This window comes from Schistocerca americana, chromosome 2 (genome assembly GCF_021461395.2).
Source record: "Schistocerca americana isolate TAMUIC-IGC-003095 chromosome 2, iqSchAmer2.1, whole genome shotgun sequence".
In the NCBI taxonomy this organism is placed as follows: Eukaryota; Metazoa; Arthropoda; class Insecta; order Orthoptera; family Acrididae; genus Schistocerca; species Schistocerca americana.
Window position 1 is genome coordinate 983,862,356 of NC_060120.1, and position 17,818 is coordinate 983,880,173.

The window sequence follows — 17,818 nt, forward strand, 5'->3', positions numbered from 1 at the left end:
CTCTCCACCACATTTGCAATGGAGGGGTGCCAGGGAGGGGGGGGGGGGGCACATTCCACCTTGGTGTCTGACAAAGGCTCTCTGTTCATGCCACCTGTGTTTCAGCATTGAGCACCTGACCTGCACCCACATATATGAGGGTTGGAACTTTAATAGTGGCAACTATTTATTTACAACTCGTACAAAATAGATACATGTTTCAAAGTTTTACTGACCTTCAAAGTAGTCACCAGCATTGTGTATAACCCATTGCCAGTGATGTAGAAGTCGTACGATTCTCTTAGCAGTGCCAGTTGTGTTGACAGTTCAAGCGTCATGGTCTATTGCCCAACAAATATATTAGCCCTTGTGAGTTCAACTCGATTTCTAAACTGAAGGAATCACTTTACGACATTTGCTTCAGAACTGCTACAAATTTGTCAGGCAATAGACAGCACTACTCAAACTGTCAACACAACTGGCACTGCTAAGAGAAGGTTTGTAAAACTTTGAAACATGTATCTGTTTTGTACGAGCTGTAAATAAATAGTTGCCACTATTAAAGTTCCAACCCTCAGATATAGTGCATCCAGTTGAAAAGCACAGCCAGTGGTCAGGACATTCAAAATGCAAATGCAAAAAGTAATTACCACACCTGACGCTGGGGAAGCACTCACCACCTTCCTTGCCACCTACTAGTCCACGTAACGATGCTGAAATTTTATTTGGGTGCAGACTCCACACCATGTTCAATCTGCTGTGCTCATCTCAGTGGGCTTACAACCCCTGTCCACAGTTTTGCTGCACGGGCTCCAACTTCTGGACTCATGTTTTCAGCCAAAACCATGGGTGGATGCAGGACATCAAGGTTGGAATTACAGATGTTTGAGATTGTGACTAGTCAGGAGCAGCTTGTCTGGCATCGGAATCAGCTCTGGCTGCAACATTATGTACCCTCCTGCCGCCGTTTCCCCTCTAATGTCAACTGGGCATGACCTCCACAACCACTCCAGGGACAAGCAACCTGCCTCTTACCACTACAGTCTCTGCCCTAATGTTAGTCATTGACAGGAAAGTGATAATTACTGGCAATGGGAGTCTATAGAGATGGAACTACTTCCTGCCCCTGTGGTGCTTCTAGCTCCAACCCTCACCAGTGTTGACCCCTCCCCTTATCACTGACAGAGGTTAAGTGTTTTGAGCCTGTGGTGCTCATGGTGGCTGAACCATTGGTCCTATCTCCATCACATCCTGGCACCCACTCCCCTGCAGGCTGGCCTAGCTGTGTCCCAGATCCTGTTGATTGGCCGGTCTCCCCTTGAAGGCACCACTTTCTAACCCAGCCAGGAGTCTCTGGTGGGTATTCCTGTATCACTTTCTCCCCTTCCTTGGTGAAGTTGGTTCAGGCCGGAGTGTATTGGCCCCAAGTGGCAGTTAAGGGTGGAAGGGGTTTGGTATCCAATGGTGTTATGGGTTTCCAACCTAGCCCAAGTGTTGAAGGGAGAACACATTACTGATACTCAGGCTAGCCTGCCTGGGAAATCGATAACACCATTGTGTACCAAACCCCTCCCACCCTTACTGGCACTAGGGATCAAAACACCCTGGCCTGAGCCAACTTCACCAAGGAATGGGGGACAGTGATGCAGGAATACTGCCAGAGGCTTCTGGCTGGGTTAGAAAGTGGTGTCTTCAGAGGGAGACCTACATGAAGTGCAGCAGCTGTGCCAATCATACCAGGTTGTGGTGCCTCTGACAAGTGTTTTCCATGTAATAACTTAGCCTGGCTCTTGCTAGACAGTCTCTCACTGGTCTCTGAAGCCTGTAATTATTCACCGTTGATTAGTAGAGTCTCAATGTTGCCTGATTTATGTTTGTGGTTTGGATCACTCCCTGGATTGTTGTATACACTTGAGATAACTTTGATACACTCTGAACTTATGTTGTTTATCTGTTTGCTTTGTAAAATCAGCTGTCATTTACCACTGGAATTGGCTCTTTCATTCTGCCATCTCTGCGTTACCACCAGTGTGATTTGCCACAAACTGTGTTCTACCTATGGTGAGCAGGACAGAAAATGTGGCCCAAGAGCCATCTCTTATACTTTCATGTATGAGCTGTACCTAGTTTCCATTCTCTGTCCTCTGTAGGTATAGGACATGCATAGTGAAATGACATGTATCAATAATTCTGACTGGCACCATTGCAACATGCACAGATTCAGCTGAGATCAATACTGTTTCTTTTCCTACATTAACTTACCTCTCAGCTCTGTTAATGTGTGGCCAATCATAATCCCAAAATAAGTTGGCAAAGGTCACATTGGTGCCATAACTAAGGGTGCCTATCATTTCCAGATCACAACCTAAATTATTAGGTACTATTCATGTCCAAAGTGTTTTCCAACTCCAATAACTATCTCCTCTTTTGCCCTCCTTTGTAAAATCCTAATTAAAGACACTAAGTTCTCGCCCTCCCTTTTCACTGCACCTAGTTTGAATACACTGGCAGCTTATTACAATACCCATTGATTTCCCTAAAATGGAGGCATACATTTCATTCTTGGCTACTACCTATCTGCAGTATTTTCTTCTTGCTAACATTCTGAACTCTCCTAGGCTTCTTGCTCATGATTGTAGTGTGCTGCTCATTTCCTGTTCCTAGTGCTATCTAAGGTTCTTCTCTGCTTAAGTCTCAAACTGTTTGACACTGTTTCCAGTGTTTATGATGAAATTATCTGATCATGTTCTTGTCCTACCTTCCTTCCTAACAGCTGGTAAATTCTAACCATCCTCCTTCCATCTGTCCGCCTTGATCCTGATTAGTCCCTTCTGTGCTTCCTCTGACTGTACATGAATGGCACAGACTTTCCTTTCCTGTTCCTCCACCAAACAGTTATTGTTGCACACTATAGTTCCATGACATAGCATTTCAAATTTTCATCTGTTCTTCCCACTGTATCCCACCCCTCCACCTGTGGTAAGATTTAGAGTAGAAAGAGTACAGATAACACAAACCTCAAATAAAGCTAAGCTTTGGTGAATAACTTACCTAATATGTATCAATGACTTCCCAAGCTACAGAATGGGACCATGTGAATAATAACCAAAAATAGAATTCAGGCTCATTGTAAAGATCTATTCAAAACAATGGGGATGCTATCTGCACTGTATGAGTACATTTACCAGTCACTTATGCCTATAAAAAACTCCCTTGACAATTACTGTACAAATGATTCTAACTAAATTTACATTTACCAAGAAAGAAGAAACCTAAAACTCAAAACATCTTTGTCTATAATGGAATAAAGTTGTGCATTTAATTGCCCAAGGAGATTAACGATATTACTCAAACTTATTTAAAAGACAGTTAAAAGTATCTGTTGAGCAATATGCTGTATACAGTGTAGGACTACATTGATAACCCAGAGTAGGGTTTCAGTAAAAAATGTAATACAACTAATTAATAATAAAACACCTCTGTCATTTCACAGCACATTATTGCACCATAATGTTCATTTGTATTTTCTAGAAAACTATACACCAAGGCTCTGCAATCAATAATACCAGGTGATCAAAAAGTCAGTATAAATTTGAAAACTGAAGAAATCATGGAATAATGTAGATAGAGAGGTACAAATTGACACACATACTTGGAATGACATGGTTTTTTTTTAGAACCAAAAAAATACAAAAAGTCAAAAAATGTCCGACAGATGGCGCTTAATCTGATCAGAACAGCAATAATTAGCATAACTAAGTAAGACAAAGCAAAGATGATGTTCTTTAGAGGAAATGCTCAATATGTCCACCATCATTCCTCAACAATAGCTGTAGTCAGGGAATAATGTTGTGAACAGCACTGTAAAGCATGTCCGGAGTTATGGTGAGGCATTGGCGTCATATGTTGTCTTTCAGCATCCCTAGAGATGTCGGTCGATCACGATACACTTGCGACTTCAGGTAACCCCAAAGCCAATAATCGCACGGACTGAGGTCTGGGGACCTGGAAGGCCAAGCATGACGAAAGTGGCAGCTGAGCACACGATCATCACCAAACGACACGCGCAAGAGATTTTTCACGCGTCTAGCAATATGGGGTTGAGCGCCATCCTGCATAATCATCATACGTTCCAGCAGGTGTGTATCAGCCAGGCTGGGGGTGATGCGATTCTGTAAAATATTGGCATACCTCTCACCCATCACGGTAGCAGTTACAAAACCAGAATCAAGCATTTCCTCGAAGAAAAACGGCCCAGTAATGGTAGATGTGGTAAATCCAACCCATACCGTGACTTTCTCGTCGTGCAGTGAAGTTTCCACGACAATTGTAGGGTTTTCGGTAGCCCAAATTCTGCAGTTGTGGGCATTGACAGACCCTCGGAGCGTGAAATGAGCTTTGTAGGTCCACAACATGTTACTCAACCAATCATCATCTTCCACCATCTTTTGAAACTCCCTCACCGCAAATACCCTCCGCTTCACTAAATCGTGAGGTAACAGTTCATCATGCCGATGGATTTTGTACGGATAGCATCGGAGGGTACGCCTCAGTGCCAAACAAACAGTAGTGTATGGAATGCCGTTGCGACGTTCAACTGCACGAGTGCTGACTTCCCCATGCATAGACGAACCCGCTAGAGTCTCCATGTCTTCCTGAACTGTCTCAGCAGCATTATGCCTTGTGCTCAGTCGGCCACTGCGGGATCTATCATCTAAACAATCCGTGGCTTCGAACTTTGAAATCATTCTCACCACAGCTGCATTTGTCAACAGACCTTTATCCATTCGAATCCCCTTCCTATGGTGATAGGAATGTAACGCTGAACTAGCACATTTCCCATTCTGATAATACAGTTTCACTAAAAGCGCCTTTTCAGGTAACATCAACATGCTGCGACTGCTGGCGCATCTGATTCTCTCTCTCATTACAGCTCGTTTCATACACGATTGTCATGCACAGTCACTGACGTTCTGCTGTCCAGCTCCATCTGTCGGACATTTTGTGAACTTTTTTTTTTTTTTTTTTTTTTTTTTTTTTCCCTAATAAAACCCCATGTCATTCCAAGCGTGTGTGTCAATTTTTACCTCTCCATCTACATTATTCCGTGGTTTATTAAGTTTTCAAATTTATACTGACTTTTTGATCACCCGGTAAATAAAAAAATTGTCTTCTTTTTGATTTCAACACCTAATTCATTGTGGAAGGATGCTAATGGAGGATGGAGGCTCTAATCTGCATCCAGCCATCTTGATGTAGATTTCTTGTGGTTTTCCTAAGTTACTTCACAGAAGTGCCAATGGTTCCTACAGTAAGGCCATGGCCAACTAACTGTCCTACCCATGTCAAACTAGACCAGTATGTAATGCCTGTATATCTGAATTACACATTTTCTTGTTGTGTAACTGTAATAACATGACCATCGAATAAACTCATAAAAATGATCCATTACTGAATAAAACTACCACTACTAATACTAAATACTGCAATTGAAGTGTCAGTGAGAATGGTTTTGTAGGTGTTAGGGACTATCAGAAGAATACAAGATATTGCATATATTACATCATGATTTAGAGTATGTTATAAATGGTGACACAAATGAAACATATATGACTTTCTGCAGTTTACCTTTTCCATGATTTTCTGCTGTCTCCTTTGTCTGCTGCCTCACTGTCTTAATGCTTACTTACTGCGAAGTCTTATCATTCTTCTTTCTGTGACACATGGCAATGATGCACTTACTAATACATTAATTTGTGCTTAGGAGAAACTGCAATAAAACCACAGTGTAAAATTTTGATTAAGATCTTAGGATTTTCCTAACATGACTTGTCATCTCTGTTGGTTCTAAAATCTGTAAAAGAGGAAACAAAAACATTCTGAAGAGTGTTTTCTCTCCCTAGCTGTCTTTTCATTTCACTTTTCATGTTTGATCCATATTATTCCTCTCTGTCTATTTTCATTTTAGTTTTACATTTTCAGAATAGAACTGCTTATGATTTACATTCACACTAAATGGTTGTGACTCCCAAACTTGCTTAGTTGGTAATTTTGTAACAAAATCACTCAACAAGGATGTGGAACATGTAAAAAGAAATGGGAACACATTTAATACCATATTACTCATGAAATTGTGAATATGAACATATTAAAGTATGTAAAACATAATTACCTGGTTATTATAGTCACCATAATCAGAAGAAAAAAGTTACGCTACTTACTTACATACTAACCATATTAACTCACTCAAAGATGTGCAGAAGGCAAACAATATAATTGATGGAATAAATAACATATTAAAATTAAGGAAATACATTGCCTTAATGCCATTTTTCTGAATAAAATCATCTACATTGTTTTACCCATTAGTGCCCACATTATTATCTTTTTACGTTTATCACTTTTTGCTTGTTTGCTACGTTGAGAAAAGCATTTCAAGTGAAAAAGCAGTTTTTACCTTTCTAGTTTTAATATGATGTGTCAACATATATGTGATTGTAGTAGTGTTCAGAACAAAACATATGAGGGCTTGCTGAAAATTAATATCTCTGCATTTTTTATGTGAAAACTCTTGAAGATTTTTAAATAAATCAAATATTATTAAAATTCTACATCTTTATTCTTCATGTTTACATATTTGTATTACTGCCACTAGAGGGCTCTGAATTGTAGCGTGTAACATGGTGGTGTCTAATGTAACGATGTTGGTGGTCGAGAAACAGCATGCTGTAATCGAGTTTCGAGTCCAAAGAGTTTGTACATACATGGAACACCTTCTGCTTCAGTGTGCCAATGCCAGACCATACATGAGCACTATGACATGTGGAACAATCCAGTGCCTTGGGTTCACTGTCATTGATCATGATGCCCCCTGTCCTGACATGGTCCCATTCAATTTTCATCTCCGTCCTTCAAGGACTTCACTTTGATAGTGATGAAGCAGTGCAAGCAGAGGAGACGTTGTGGCTCCATCAACAAAGTCAAATGTTCTACAGTGACAGTATCAACAAACTGGACTTTCATTTTGAGGTATTGTTTATTGCTAGAGTGACTATGGTGAGAAATAAATATGTAGATATGAAGAATAAAGATGTAGAATGTTAATAGAATTTGTTTAATTTAAAAAAAGCTATATGAATTATCACACAAAAAATTTGGAGGCATTTTGTTCCAACATACCTTCATACATTTATATCAACAGGTTTCATACTTTTGTACCAAAAGACAGAAACATCACATGATGATGTTAAGGTTATAGAAAAAAATGTTTGCATTCTGTTACCAAGTTGTTCCCAATAGTGGATTGCACCTGATGCCAACTAGCACAGGAATGAAAGAACTGATGTTCAACATTGCTGAAATAAGCATAACAAGTTAAAATAAGCATAACAAGTTAATTAAATTCTGAAGGTGGCAGGGGTAAAATACAGGGAGCGAAAGGCTATTTACAATTTGCACAGAAACAAGATGGCAGTTATAAGAGTCGAGGGACATGAAAAGCAGTGCTTGGGAAGGGAGTGAGACAGGGTTGTAGCCCCTCCGCGATGCTACTCAATCTGTATATTGAGCAAGCAGTAAAGGAAACAGAAGAAAAGTTTTGAGTAGGTATTAAAATCCATGGAGAAGAAATAAAAACTTTGAGGTTCGCCGATGACATTGTAATTCTGTCAGAGACAGCAAAGGACTTGGAAGAGCAGTTGAACGGAATGGACAGTGTCTTGAAAGGAGGGTATAAGATGAACATCAACAAAAGCAAAACGAGGATAATGGAATGTAGTCGAATTAAGTCGGGTGATGCTGAGGGAATTATGTTAGGAAATGAGACACTTAAAGTAATAAAGGAGTTTTGCTATTTGGGGAGCAAAATAACTCATGATGGTCGAAGTAGAGAGGATATAAAATGTAGACTGGCAATGGCAAGGAAAGCGGTTCTCAAGAAAAGTAATTTGTTAACATCGAGTATTGATTTAAGTGTCAGGAAGTCGATTCTGCAAGTATTTGTATGGAGTGTAGCCATGTATGGAAGTGAAACATGGACGATAAGTAGTTTAGACAAGAAGAGAATAGGAGCTTTTGAAATGTGATGCTATAGAAGAATGCTGAAGATTAGATGGGTAGGTCGCATAACTATTGAGGAGGTATTGAATAGAATTGGGGAGAAGAGAAATTTGTGGCACAACTTGACTAGAAGAAGGGATCAGTTGGTAGGACATGTTCTGAGGCATCAAGGGATCACCAATTTAGTACTGGAAGCAGGGTGGAGGGTAAAAATTGTAGAGGGAGACCAAGAGATGAATGCACTAAGCAGATTCAGAATGATGTAGGCTGCAGTAGGTACTGGGAGATGAAGAAGCTTGCACAGGATGGAGTAGCATGGAGAGCTGCATCAAGCCAGTCTCAGGACTGAAGACCACAACTAAAACAACAACAAGTTAATTATGTACCATTAATCTGAATCTGGGCACTAATGGTTTAAAATAGATCATTTCAGTATAGGTTTTATTGAAATTGACACTGAACATTGTTTTACAAGTTCTAAGTGTTGAGCTTCTAGTAGCAGTGATTTAAGAAAAAATAGTGAACAGCTATATAATAAAGATCTGTGAGGATCATTGAGAAAGTAACTTCAATTTCATTTAAAAAATTTAAAAAATAAATGAAAGCCCACGGACAAGTCTAGTGTGAGCAGGACTCACGCTCTGAAGATTTCCTACAAACTTAATTATGTACATAGATAATAGTAATAATAATAATAATAATAATAAACCCCGTGGAGGCCCGGGAAAAGAATAGGCCTCTGGTATGTTCTGCCAGTCGTAAAAGGCGACGAAAAGAACAAACCACTAATAGTGCTAAACCCTCTTTTAGTGGGATTAGTTGGTTCAGGACAGAACTAATGAAGCCTCGGACAAGCGCTGTCATGGTCGGGGACACTGCTTGAACCCTATGCCCGTCCACAATGGTAGCGACACTGCTAGCCATACGGAAAATCATTTAAATCCTAATAGAGGTGTTTTACAGGATATGCTTCCTGCAACCGCTCTAGAAGAAAACAAAGACAGAGGATGTGATGGTCAGATGAAGTTAACCGACACCTTATGTTCTGTTATTACCAAGCAACAAACTTAGGAACCAACACAACCAGATACAGATCACAAGTATACACAACATTTATTACCAGATACCCAGAATTAAAATTTTTAACAGAACAACAACTAGCTGGTCAGATCCGTGTAATAATAAAAAATAACAGGATACCCTAGTCAGAATTAGAAAACATCAAACAACAAGTACAACAAATATTGGAACAAAATAATGTGCAATCAGAAGACGAAGAAAATACAGTAATGGACTCAAACATCCCAGAGCAAACAAACAAAGAGCAACACACATCAATTAAACAATCAGAGGAAAACGAAATCTTAAGACAGCCACCAGAACAAGCACAAATAGAACACGAAGTGACACACATGTTAGAGATAGAAGAAAAATTTCAGCTGTCATATATCGAATACACAGACACAAATACAGACATTAGACTATTCTTGCATAGACCACCAAATAACCCACAAGTTGAAACAACAATAACAACTATCAACACAATCATACACAACAAAATAAATGAAAATACAACTGTGGAAGAGTTACAACTACTGGTTTATATAGGAGCACTCACTACACTAAATATACACACTAGGCAGAGATCAGAACCAACCAACACACAGAAGAAACCCACAAAACCAGCATGGCAACATAGGCTGCAGATCAGAATAGAAAAACTGAGAAAAGACATTGGACAGCTAACACAATTTATAAGACTTGAAATATCAGGCAAAAAACGAAAAAGTTTAGGTAAAATCTCACAAGAAGCGATAGAGCAATTAGATGAAAAGAAGCAGAAATTACAAACATTGGCCAAACGACTTAGAAGATATAAAAAAAAGTGAAAATAGAAGGAAACAAAACCAACCATTCAACACAAACCAAAAGAAATTTTACCAAACAATAGATAACACACACATTAAAATAGACAATCCACCAAACATAACAGACATGGAACACTTCTGGAGCAATATATGGTCAAACCTGGTACAACATAAGAGACATGTACGGTGGATACAAGCAGAAACAGACACATACAAGATGATACCACAAATGCCTGAAGTGATAATTTTGTAACATGAAGCCACCTGAACAGTTAATTTTACGCACAATTGGAAAGCCCCTGGAAAAGATAAACTAGCAAATTTCTGGCTAAAGTAGTTCACCTCAACACATTCACATCTAACTAAATTATTTAACATATCTAAAAACAAAGATGATGTGACTTACCAAATGAAAGTGCTGGCAGGTCGACAGACACACAAACAAACACAAACATACACACAAAATTCAAGCTTTCGCAACAAACTGTTGCCTCATCGGGAAAGAGGGAAGGAGAGGGAAAGACGAAAGGATGTGGGTTTTAAGGGAGAGGGTAAGGAGTCATTCCAATCCTGGGAGCGGAAAGACTTATGGTATATGTGTGGATGGATATGTGTGTGTGTGTGCGAGTGTATACCCATCCTTTTTTCCCCCTAAGGTAAGTCTTTCCGCTCCCAGGATTGGAATGACTCCTTACCCTCTCCCTTAAAACCCACATCCTTTCGTCTTTCCCTCTCCTTTCCTCTTTCCTGATGAGGCAACAGTTTGTTGCGAAAGCTTGAATTTTGTGTGTATGTTTGTGTTTGTTTGTGTGTCTGTCGACCTGCCAGCACTTTCATTTGGTAAGTCACATCATCTTTGTTTTTAGATATATTTTTCCTACGTGGAATGTTTCCCTCTATTATAACCATATCATAAATTATTTAACAGTTACATTTCAGACCCATAAACAGTCCCTGATACACTTACACATGGAATAACTTATCTGAAACCTAAAGATCAAGCAGACATAGCAAACCCAGCAAAATATCACCCCATAACATGCCTACCAACAATACACAAAATATTAACTTCAGTCATTACACAGAAATTAATGACACATACAACACAGAACAAAATTATAAATGAAGAACAAAAAGGCTGCTGCAAAGGAGCATGAGGATGTAAAGAGCAACTGATAATAGATGCAGAGGTGACATATCAAGCTAAAACCATACAAAGGTCACTACACTACGCATACATTGATTACCAAAAAGCTTTTGATAGTGTATCCCACTCATGGTTACTACAAATATTGGAAATATGCAAAGTAGATCCTAAATTGATACAGTTCCTAAACATAGTAATGAAAAATTGGAAAACCACACTTAATATCCAAACAAATTCAAATAATATCACATCACAACCAATACAGTTTAAGCATGGAATATACCAAGGAGACTCATTAAGTCCTTTCTGGTTCCGCCTTGCTCTGAACCCAGTATCTAACATGCTAAATAATACAAATTATGGATATAATATTACTGGAACATACCAACACAAAATCACACATTTGCTATACATGGATGATCTAAAACTACTGGCAGCAACAAATCAACAACTCAACCAATTACTAAATATAACAGAAGTATTCTGCAGTAATATAAATATGGCTTTTGGAACAGACAAATGTAAGAAAAATAGCATAGTCAAGGGAAAACACACTAAACAAGAAGATTACATTTTGGATAGCCACAGCGACTGCATAGAAGCGATGGAAAAAACAGATGCCTACAAATATCTAGGATACAGACAAAAAATTGGAATAGATAATACAAATATTAAAGAAGAACTAAAAGAAAAATATAGACATAGACTAACAAAAATACTGAAAATAGAATTGACAGCAAGAAACAAGACAAAAGCCATAAATACTTATGTTATACCCATATTGACCTACTCATTTGGAGTAGTGAAATGGAGTAACACAGACCTAGAAGCACTCAATACACTTACACGGTCACAATGCCACAAATATAGAATACATCACATACATTCAGCAACAGAGAGATTCACATTAAGCAGAAAGGAAGGAGGAAGGGGATTTATCGACATAAAGAAACCTACATTACGGACAGGTAGACAATTTAAGAAAATTCTTCATAGAACGAGCAGAAACTAGCAAAATACACAAAGCAATCACTCATATAAATACATCGGCTACACCATTGCAATTTCATACCCACTTCTACAACCCTTTAGATCACACAACATCAACAGATACAAAGAAAATAAATTGGAAAAAGAAAACACTACATGGCAAGCACCCGTATCATCTAACACAGCCACACATCGATCAACATGGCTACGAAAAGGCAATATATACAGCGAGCTGGAAGGATTCATGATTGCAATACAAGATCAAACAATAAACAACAGATATCACAGCAAGCATATATTACTGATCCCAATACCACAACAGATAAATGCAGACTTTGCAAACAACAAATAAAAACAGTAGATCACATCACAAGTGGATGTACAATACTAGCAAATACAGAATACACCAGAAGGCAAGACAATGTAGCAAAAATAATACATCAACAACTTGCCATACAACATAAATAAATAAAACAACATGTTTCCACATACAAGCTGTTGTTGTTGTTGTTGTTGTTGTGGTCTTCAGTCCTGAGACTGGTTTGATGCAGCTCTCCATGCTACTCTATCCTGTGCACGCTTCTTCATCTCCCAGTACCTACTGCAACCTACATCCTTCTGAATCTGCTTAGTGTATTCATCTCTTGGTCTCCCTCTACAATTTTTACCCTCCACGCTGCAGCTGCCCTCCAATGCTAAATTTGTGATCCCTTGATGCCTCAGGACATGTCGTACCAACCGATCCCTTCTTCTAGTCAAGTTATGCCACAAACTTCTCTTCTCCTCAATCCTATTCAATACCTCCTCATTAGTTACGTGATCTACCCACCTAATCTTCAACATTCTTCTGTAGCACCACATTTCAAAAGCTTCTATTCTGTTCTTGTCCAAACTATTTATCGTCCATGTTTCACTTCCATACATGGCTACACTCCATACAAATACTTTCAGAATCGACTTCCTGACACTTAAATCTATACTCGATGTTAACAAATTTCTCTTCTTCAGAAATGCTTTCCTTGCCATTGCCAGTCTACGTTTTATATCCTCTCTACTTTGACCATCATGAGTTATTTTGCTCCCCAAATAGCAAAACTCCTTTACTACTTTAAGTGTCTCATTTCCTAATCTAATTCCCTCAGCATCACCCGACTTAATTCGACAACATTCCATTATCCTCGTTTTGCTTTTGTTAATGTTCATCTTATACCCTCCTTTCAAGACACTATCCATTCCATTCAACTGCTCTTCCAAGTCCTTTGCTGTCTCTGACAGAATTACAATGTCATCTGCGAACCTCAAAGTTTTTATTTCTTCTCCATGGATTTTAATACCTACTCCAAATATTTCTTTAGTTTCCTTCAATGCTTGCTCAATATACAGATTGAATAACATTGGGGACAGGCTACAACCCTGTCTCACTCCCTTCCCAACCACTGTTTCCCTTTCATACCCCTCGACCCCTATAACTGCCATCTGGTTTCTGTAAAAATTGTAAATAGCCTTTCGCTCCCTGTATTTTACCCCTGCCACCTTCATAAATTGAAAGAGAGTATTCCAATCAACATTGTCAAAAGCTTTCTCTAAGTCTACAAATGCTAGAAACGTAGGTTTGCCTTTCCTTAATCTATCTTCTAAGATAAGTCGTAGGGTCAGCATTGCCTCACGTGTTCCAACATTTCTACGGAATCCAAACTGATCTTCCCTGAGGTCGGCTTCTATAAGTTTTTCCATTCGTCTGTAAAGAATCCGTGTTAGTATTTTGCAGCCGTGACTTATTAAACTGATAGTTCAGTAATTTTCACATTTGTCAGCACCTGCTTTCTTTGGGATTGGAATTATTATATTCTTCTTGAAGTCTGAGGGTATTTCGCCTGTTTGAAAGATCTTGCTCACCAGATGGTAGAGTTTCGTCAGGCCTTGCTCTCCCAAGGCTTTCAGTATTTCTAATGGAATGTTGTCTACTCCCGGGGCCTTATTTCGACTCAGGTCTTTCAGTGCTCTCTCAAACTCTTCACGCAGTATTATATCTCCCATTTCATCTTCATCTACATCCTCTTCCGTTTCCATAATGTTGTCCTCAAGTACATTGCCCTTGTATAGACCCTCTATATACTCCTTCCACCTTTCTGCTTTTCCTTCTTTGCTTAGAATTGGGTTTCCATCTGAGCTTTTGATTTCCATATAAGTGGTTCTCTTTTCTCGAAGGTCTCTTTAATTTTTCTGTAGGCTATATATATCTTACCCCTAGTGAGATAAGCCTCGACAACCTTACATTTGTCCTCTAGCCATGCCTGCTTAGCCATTTTGCACTTCCTTTTTGCCTGCTTCATTTACTGCATTTTTATATTTTCTCCTTTCATCAATTAAATTCAGTATTTCTTCCGTCACCCAAGGATTTCTACTAGCCCTCGTCTTTTTACCTACTTGATCCTCTGCTGCCTTCACTACTTCATCCCTCAAAGCTACCCATTCGTCTTCTACTGTATTTCTTTCCCCCATTCCTGTCAATTATTCCCTTATGCTCTCCCTGAAACTCTGTACAACCTCTGGTTTAGTCAGTTTATCCAGGTCCCATCTCCTTAAATTCCCACCTTTTTGCAGTTTCTTCAGTTTTAATCTACAGGTCATAACCAATAGATTGTGGTCAGAATCCACATCTGCCCCTGGAAATGTCTTACAATTTAAAACCTGGTTCCTAAATCTCTGTCTTACCATTATACAATCTATCTGAAACCTGTCAGTATCTCCAGGTTTCTTCCATGTATACAACCTTCTTTCATGATTCTTGAACCAAATGTTAGTTATGATTAAGTTGTGCTCCGTGCAAAATTCTACCAGGCAGCTTCCTCTTTCATTTCTTATTCCCAATCCATATTCACCCACTATGTTTCCTTCTCTCCCTTTTCCTACTGCTGAATTCCAGTCACCCATGACTATTAAATTTTCGTCTCCCTTCACAATCTGAATAATTTCTTTTATTTCATCATACATTTCTTCAATTTCTTCTTCATCTGCAGAGCTAGTTGGCATATATACTTGTACTACTGTAGTAGGTGTGGGCTTCGTATCTATCTTGGCCACAATAATGTGTTCACTATGCTGTTTGTAGTAGCTTACCCACATTCCTATTTTGCTATTCATTATTAAACCTACTCCTGCATTACCCCTAGTTGATTTTGTGTTTATAACCCTGTAGTCACCTGACCAGAAGTCTTGTTCCTCCTTCCACCAAACTTCACTAATTCCCACTAAATCAAACTTTAACCTATCCATTTCCCTTTTTAAATTTTCTAACCTACCTGCCCGATTAAGGGATCTGACATTCCACGCTCCGATCCGTAGAACGCCAGTTTTCTTTTTCCTGATCCTCTTGAGTAGTCCCTGCCCGGAGATCCGAATGGGGGACTATTTTACCTCCGGAATATTTTACCCAAAATGGCACCATCATCATTTAACCATACAGTAAAGCTGCATGCCCTCTCAAAAAATTATGGCCGTAGTTTCCCCTTGCTTTCAGCCGTTCGCAGTACCAGCACAAGAAGGCCGTTTTGGTTAGTGTTACAAGACCAGATCAGTCAGTCATCCAGACTGTTGCCCTTGCAACTACTGAAAAGGCTGCTGCCCCTCTTCAGGAACCACACATTTGTCTGGCCTCCCAACAGATACCCCTCCATTGTGGTTGTACCTACGGTACGGCTATCTGTATCGCTGAGGCACGCAAGCCTCCCACCAACGGCAAGGTCCATGGTTCATGACTGCATTGTTTTAGAATATTAAATTATTTACACTGCCAAGTGACCATACACCTTAGTATTTAACTTAAATTTCAGCTTAATATATCCACCCATTTATCAGAGGAAAAAGGATCCTAACAGATGTACAGACATACACACAGACAGACTACCTTGTGGTCCTACAGGAACTCTGTTTTTACTGTCTGAGGTACCTGAACCTTATAAATAATAAGATTACTGATAATGGAATAAAAGAAAGTACTTGAGCTATAGTGTTTGCTGTAGATGTAAGTATGTCTAGTTTTCTGCAAAACTGCCTCAACTCTGGAGACTAACGCTATAGCTTGGAAAGCATTTTTGTATACTTTCTTCATTGAAATTCCCTGTCTGTGATGATAATGATCTGAGGAAAGTGATTTAGGGTTAATGCTGTAAGGCTTAGTGTTTATTTTAGTGAACTGTCTCTTGATTCACTTAGAATTTGTCATAAATCATACACATTAATCGCTAACATATTTATTTTGTACCACAGAATAAAAATTACTTTACATGTGTCCCAAACCACCAGGATTTATCGAAAGAATATAACTTTTTGATACCGTGTCATAGAAAATATAATTTCTTTCTTTTCTTCTTGATGTATTACATACATTTGTACGGTAGATGAAAATAAATTGATATTATTCTTTGTTTGAATAAAATATAATTAACTTTCTTTCTGGTTATTACTCATAGGTTGAAATAACAAAATTATATGGGATGACAGAATGGCATGAAGACATAAAAACAATTTTGAAACGGACATGTTCTTCTGATCAGCATGTTGTATTTCTGTTCACAGACTCTCAGGTATGTATCAGATATTTTTCTTCTTAACATACAGTAAATTCCCAGTTATTCAAGTTTATGTGAACTTGAGGCTTCATAGGTAATTTTAAGACATGGATAATCAAAAATGCACAAGTTTTTACCAGAAATTGCTGTTTTATAGTTTTACAAAACATGCTAAATGTCACAGTTAAAGTACACTTCATTACTTCAAGGTCACTTACTGGAAATATACACCTTATTTACAAAGAGTATTTCATATCAGTTGCTTCCAGGAAATAATCAAACTTTAGCTCCTAGGGAAAAGGCTAGGTAAATGTATAAACAGGAAAGTGGCATTTTTTTCCTCTGTGTATACTGCCACAGCATAGCTTGGTAATTTGGCGATAGTCAGGGCTAGTCGCAAAGTTGGTGAGTGCGGGTGCCATGCTACAGATGGAGCTGTTTCCTGAAATGGCATCCCCGATCACCAGATCTCACTCCATGTGACTTTTTTTGTGGGAACACATTAAAGATCTGGTGTATGTACCACCTCTACCATGTAATGTAGCAGAGGTCCGGGAGAGAATACGGGAAGCGACTGCCACAGTCGACGATGCCATGCTGGGGTGGGTATGGCAAGAATTCGATTACCGTATTGACATCTGGCAGGTCACTCAGTGTTTGCATATTCAATGTTTGTACAAAAAACTCTTTCAGAGTTTCTCTTCAAAATGCAATATGTATGACATCTGTACAATGTTTAGTTCTTGTGCAATGAATAATTGAAACTGTTCCTGGACTTTATGTACACCCTGTACTTCAGACTTTGGTTTCATTTTTTCAAAAACTGTGGAACTATGTACAGATAATCCAGACTGGATTATCTACCCCCTTTTAATTCAGAGCTTACTCAACACCAATAAACCTACCACCCCCAGTTCTTTAAAGAATTGTACTCCAATGATTACTTTGCAAAGGGATAATGTGTTAAATAGTGTCCTTAAACATGTAAGTGAGAAAGAATTTAGAAAAGATTTGAAATTATGTATAAAGTTCATTGGAAGTCACTAAGTGCTTTCATTATCGAACACTGGAAGAGTGTAATTTGGCTAATTTGTGCTCCATTTTAAGCAAAAGTTTGTTTTTGGCTTCTTTCAGTATTTATGATGTTATGTCTCCTGAAGGATGTGTCAAACAATTATAAATTTTTGCTGCTACGTTCAGTAGTA

At 38.7% G+C, this 17,818-nt stretch overlaps 1 protein-coding gene across 1 annotated transcript in view; it reads left to right on the forward strand.

The window, feature by feature from the left end:
* The window catches only part of LOC124596265 (dynein axonemal heavy chain 7), a 1,038,560-nt gene that overhangs the window by 557,130 nt on the left and 463,612 nt on the right, over nt 1-17,818 (forward strand). The window contains 1 exon segment of the mRNA XM_047135340.1: nt 16,515-16,628. Coding sequence (XP_046991296.1) covers nt 16,515-16,628 — 114 coding nt within the window.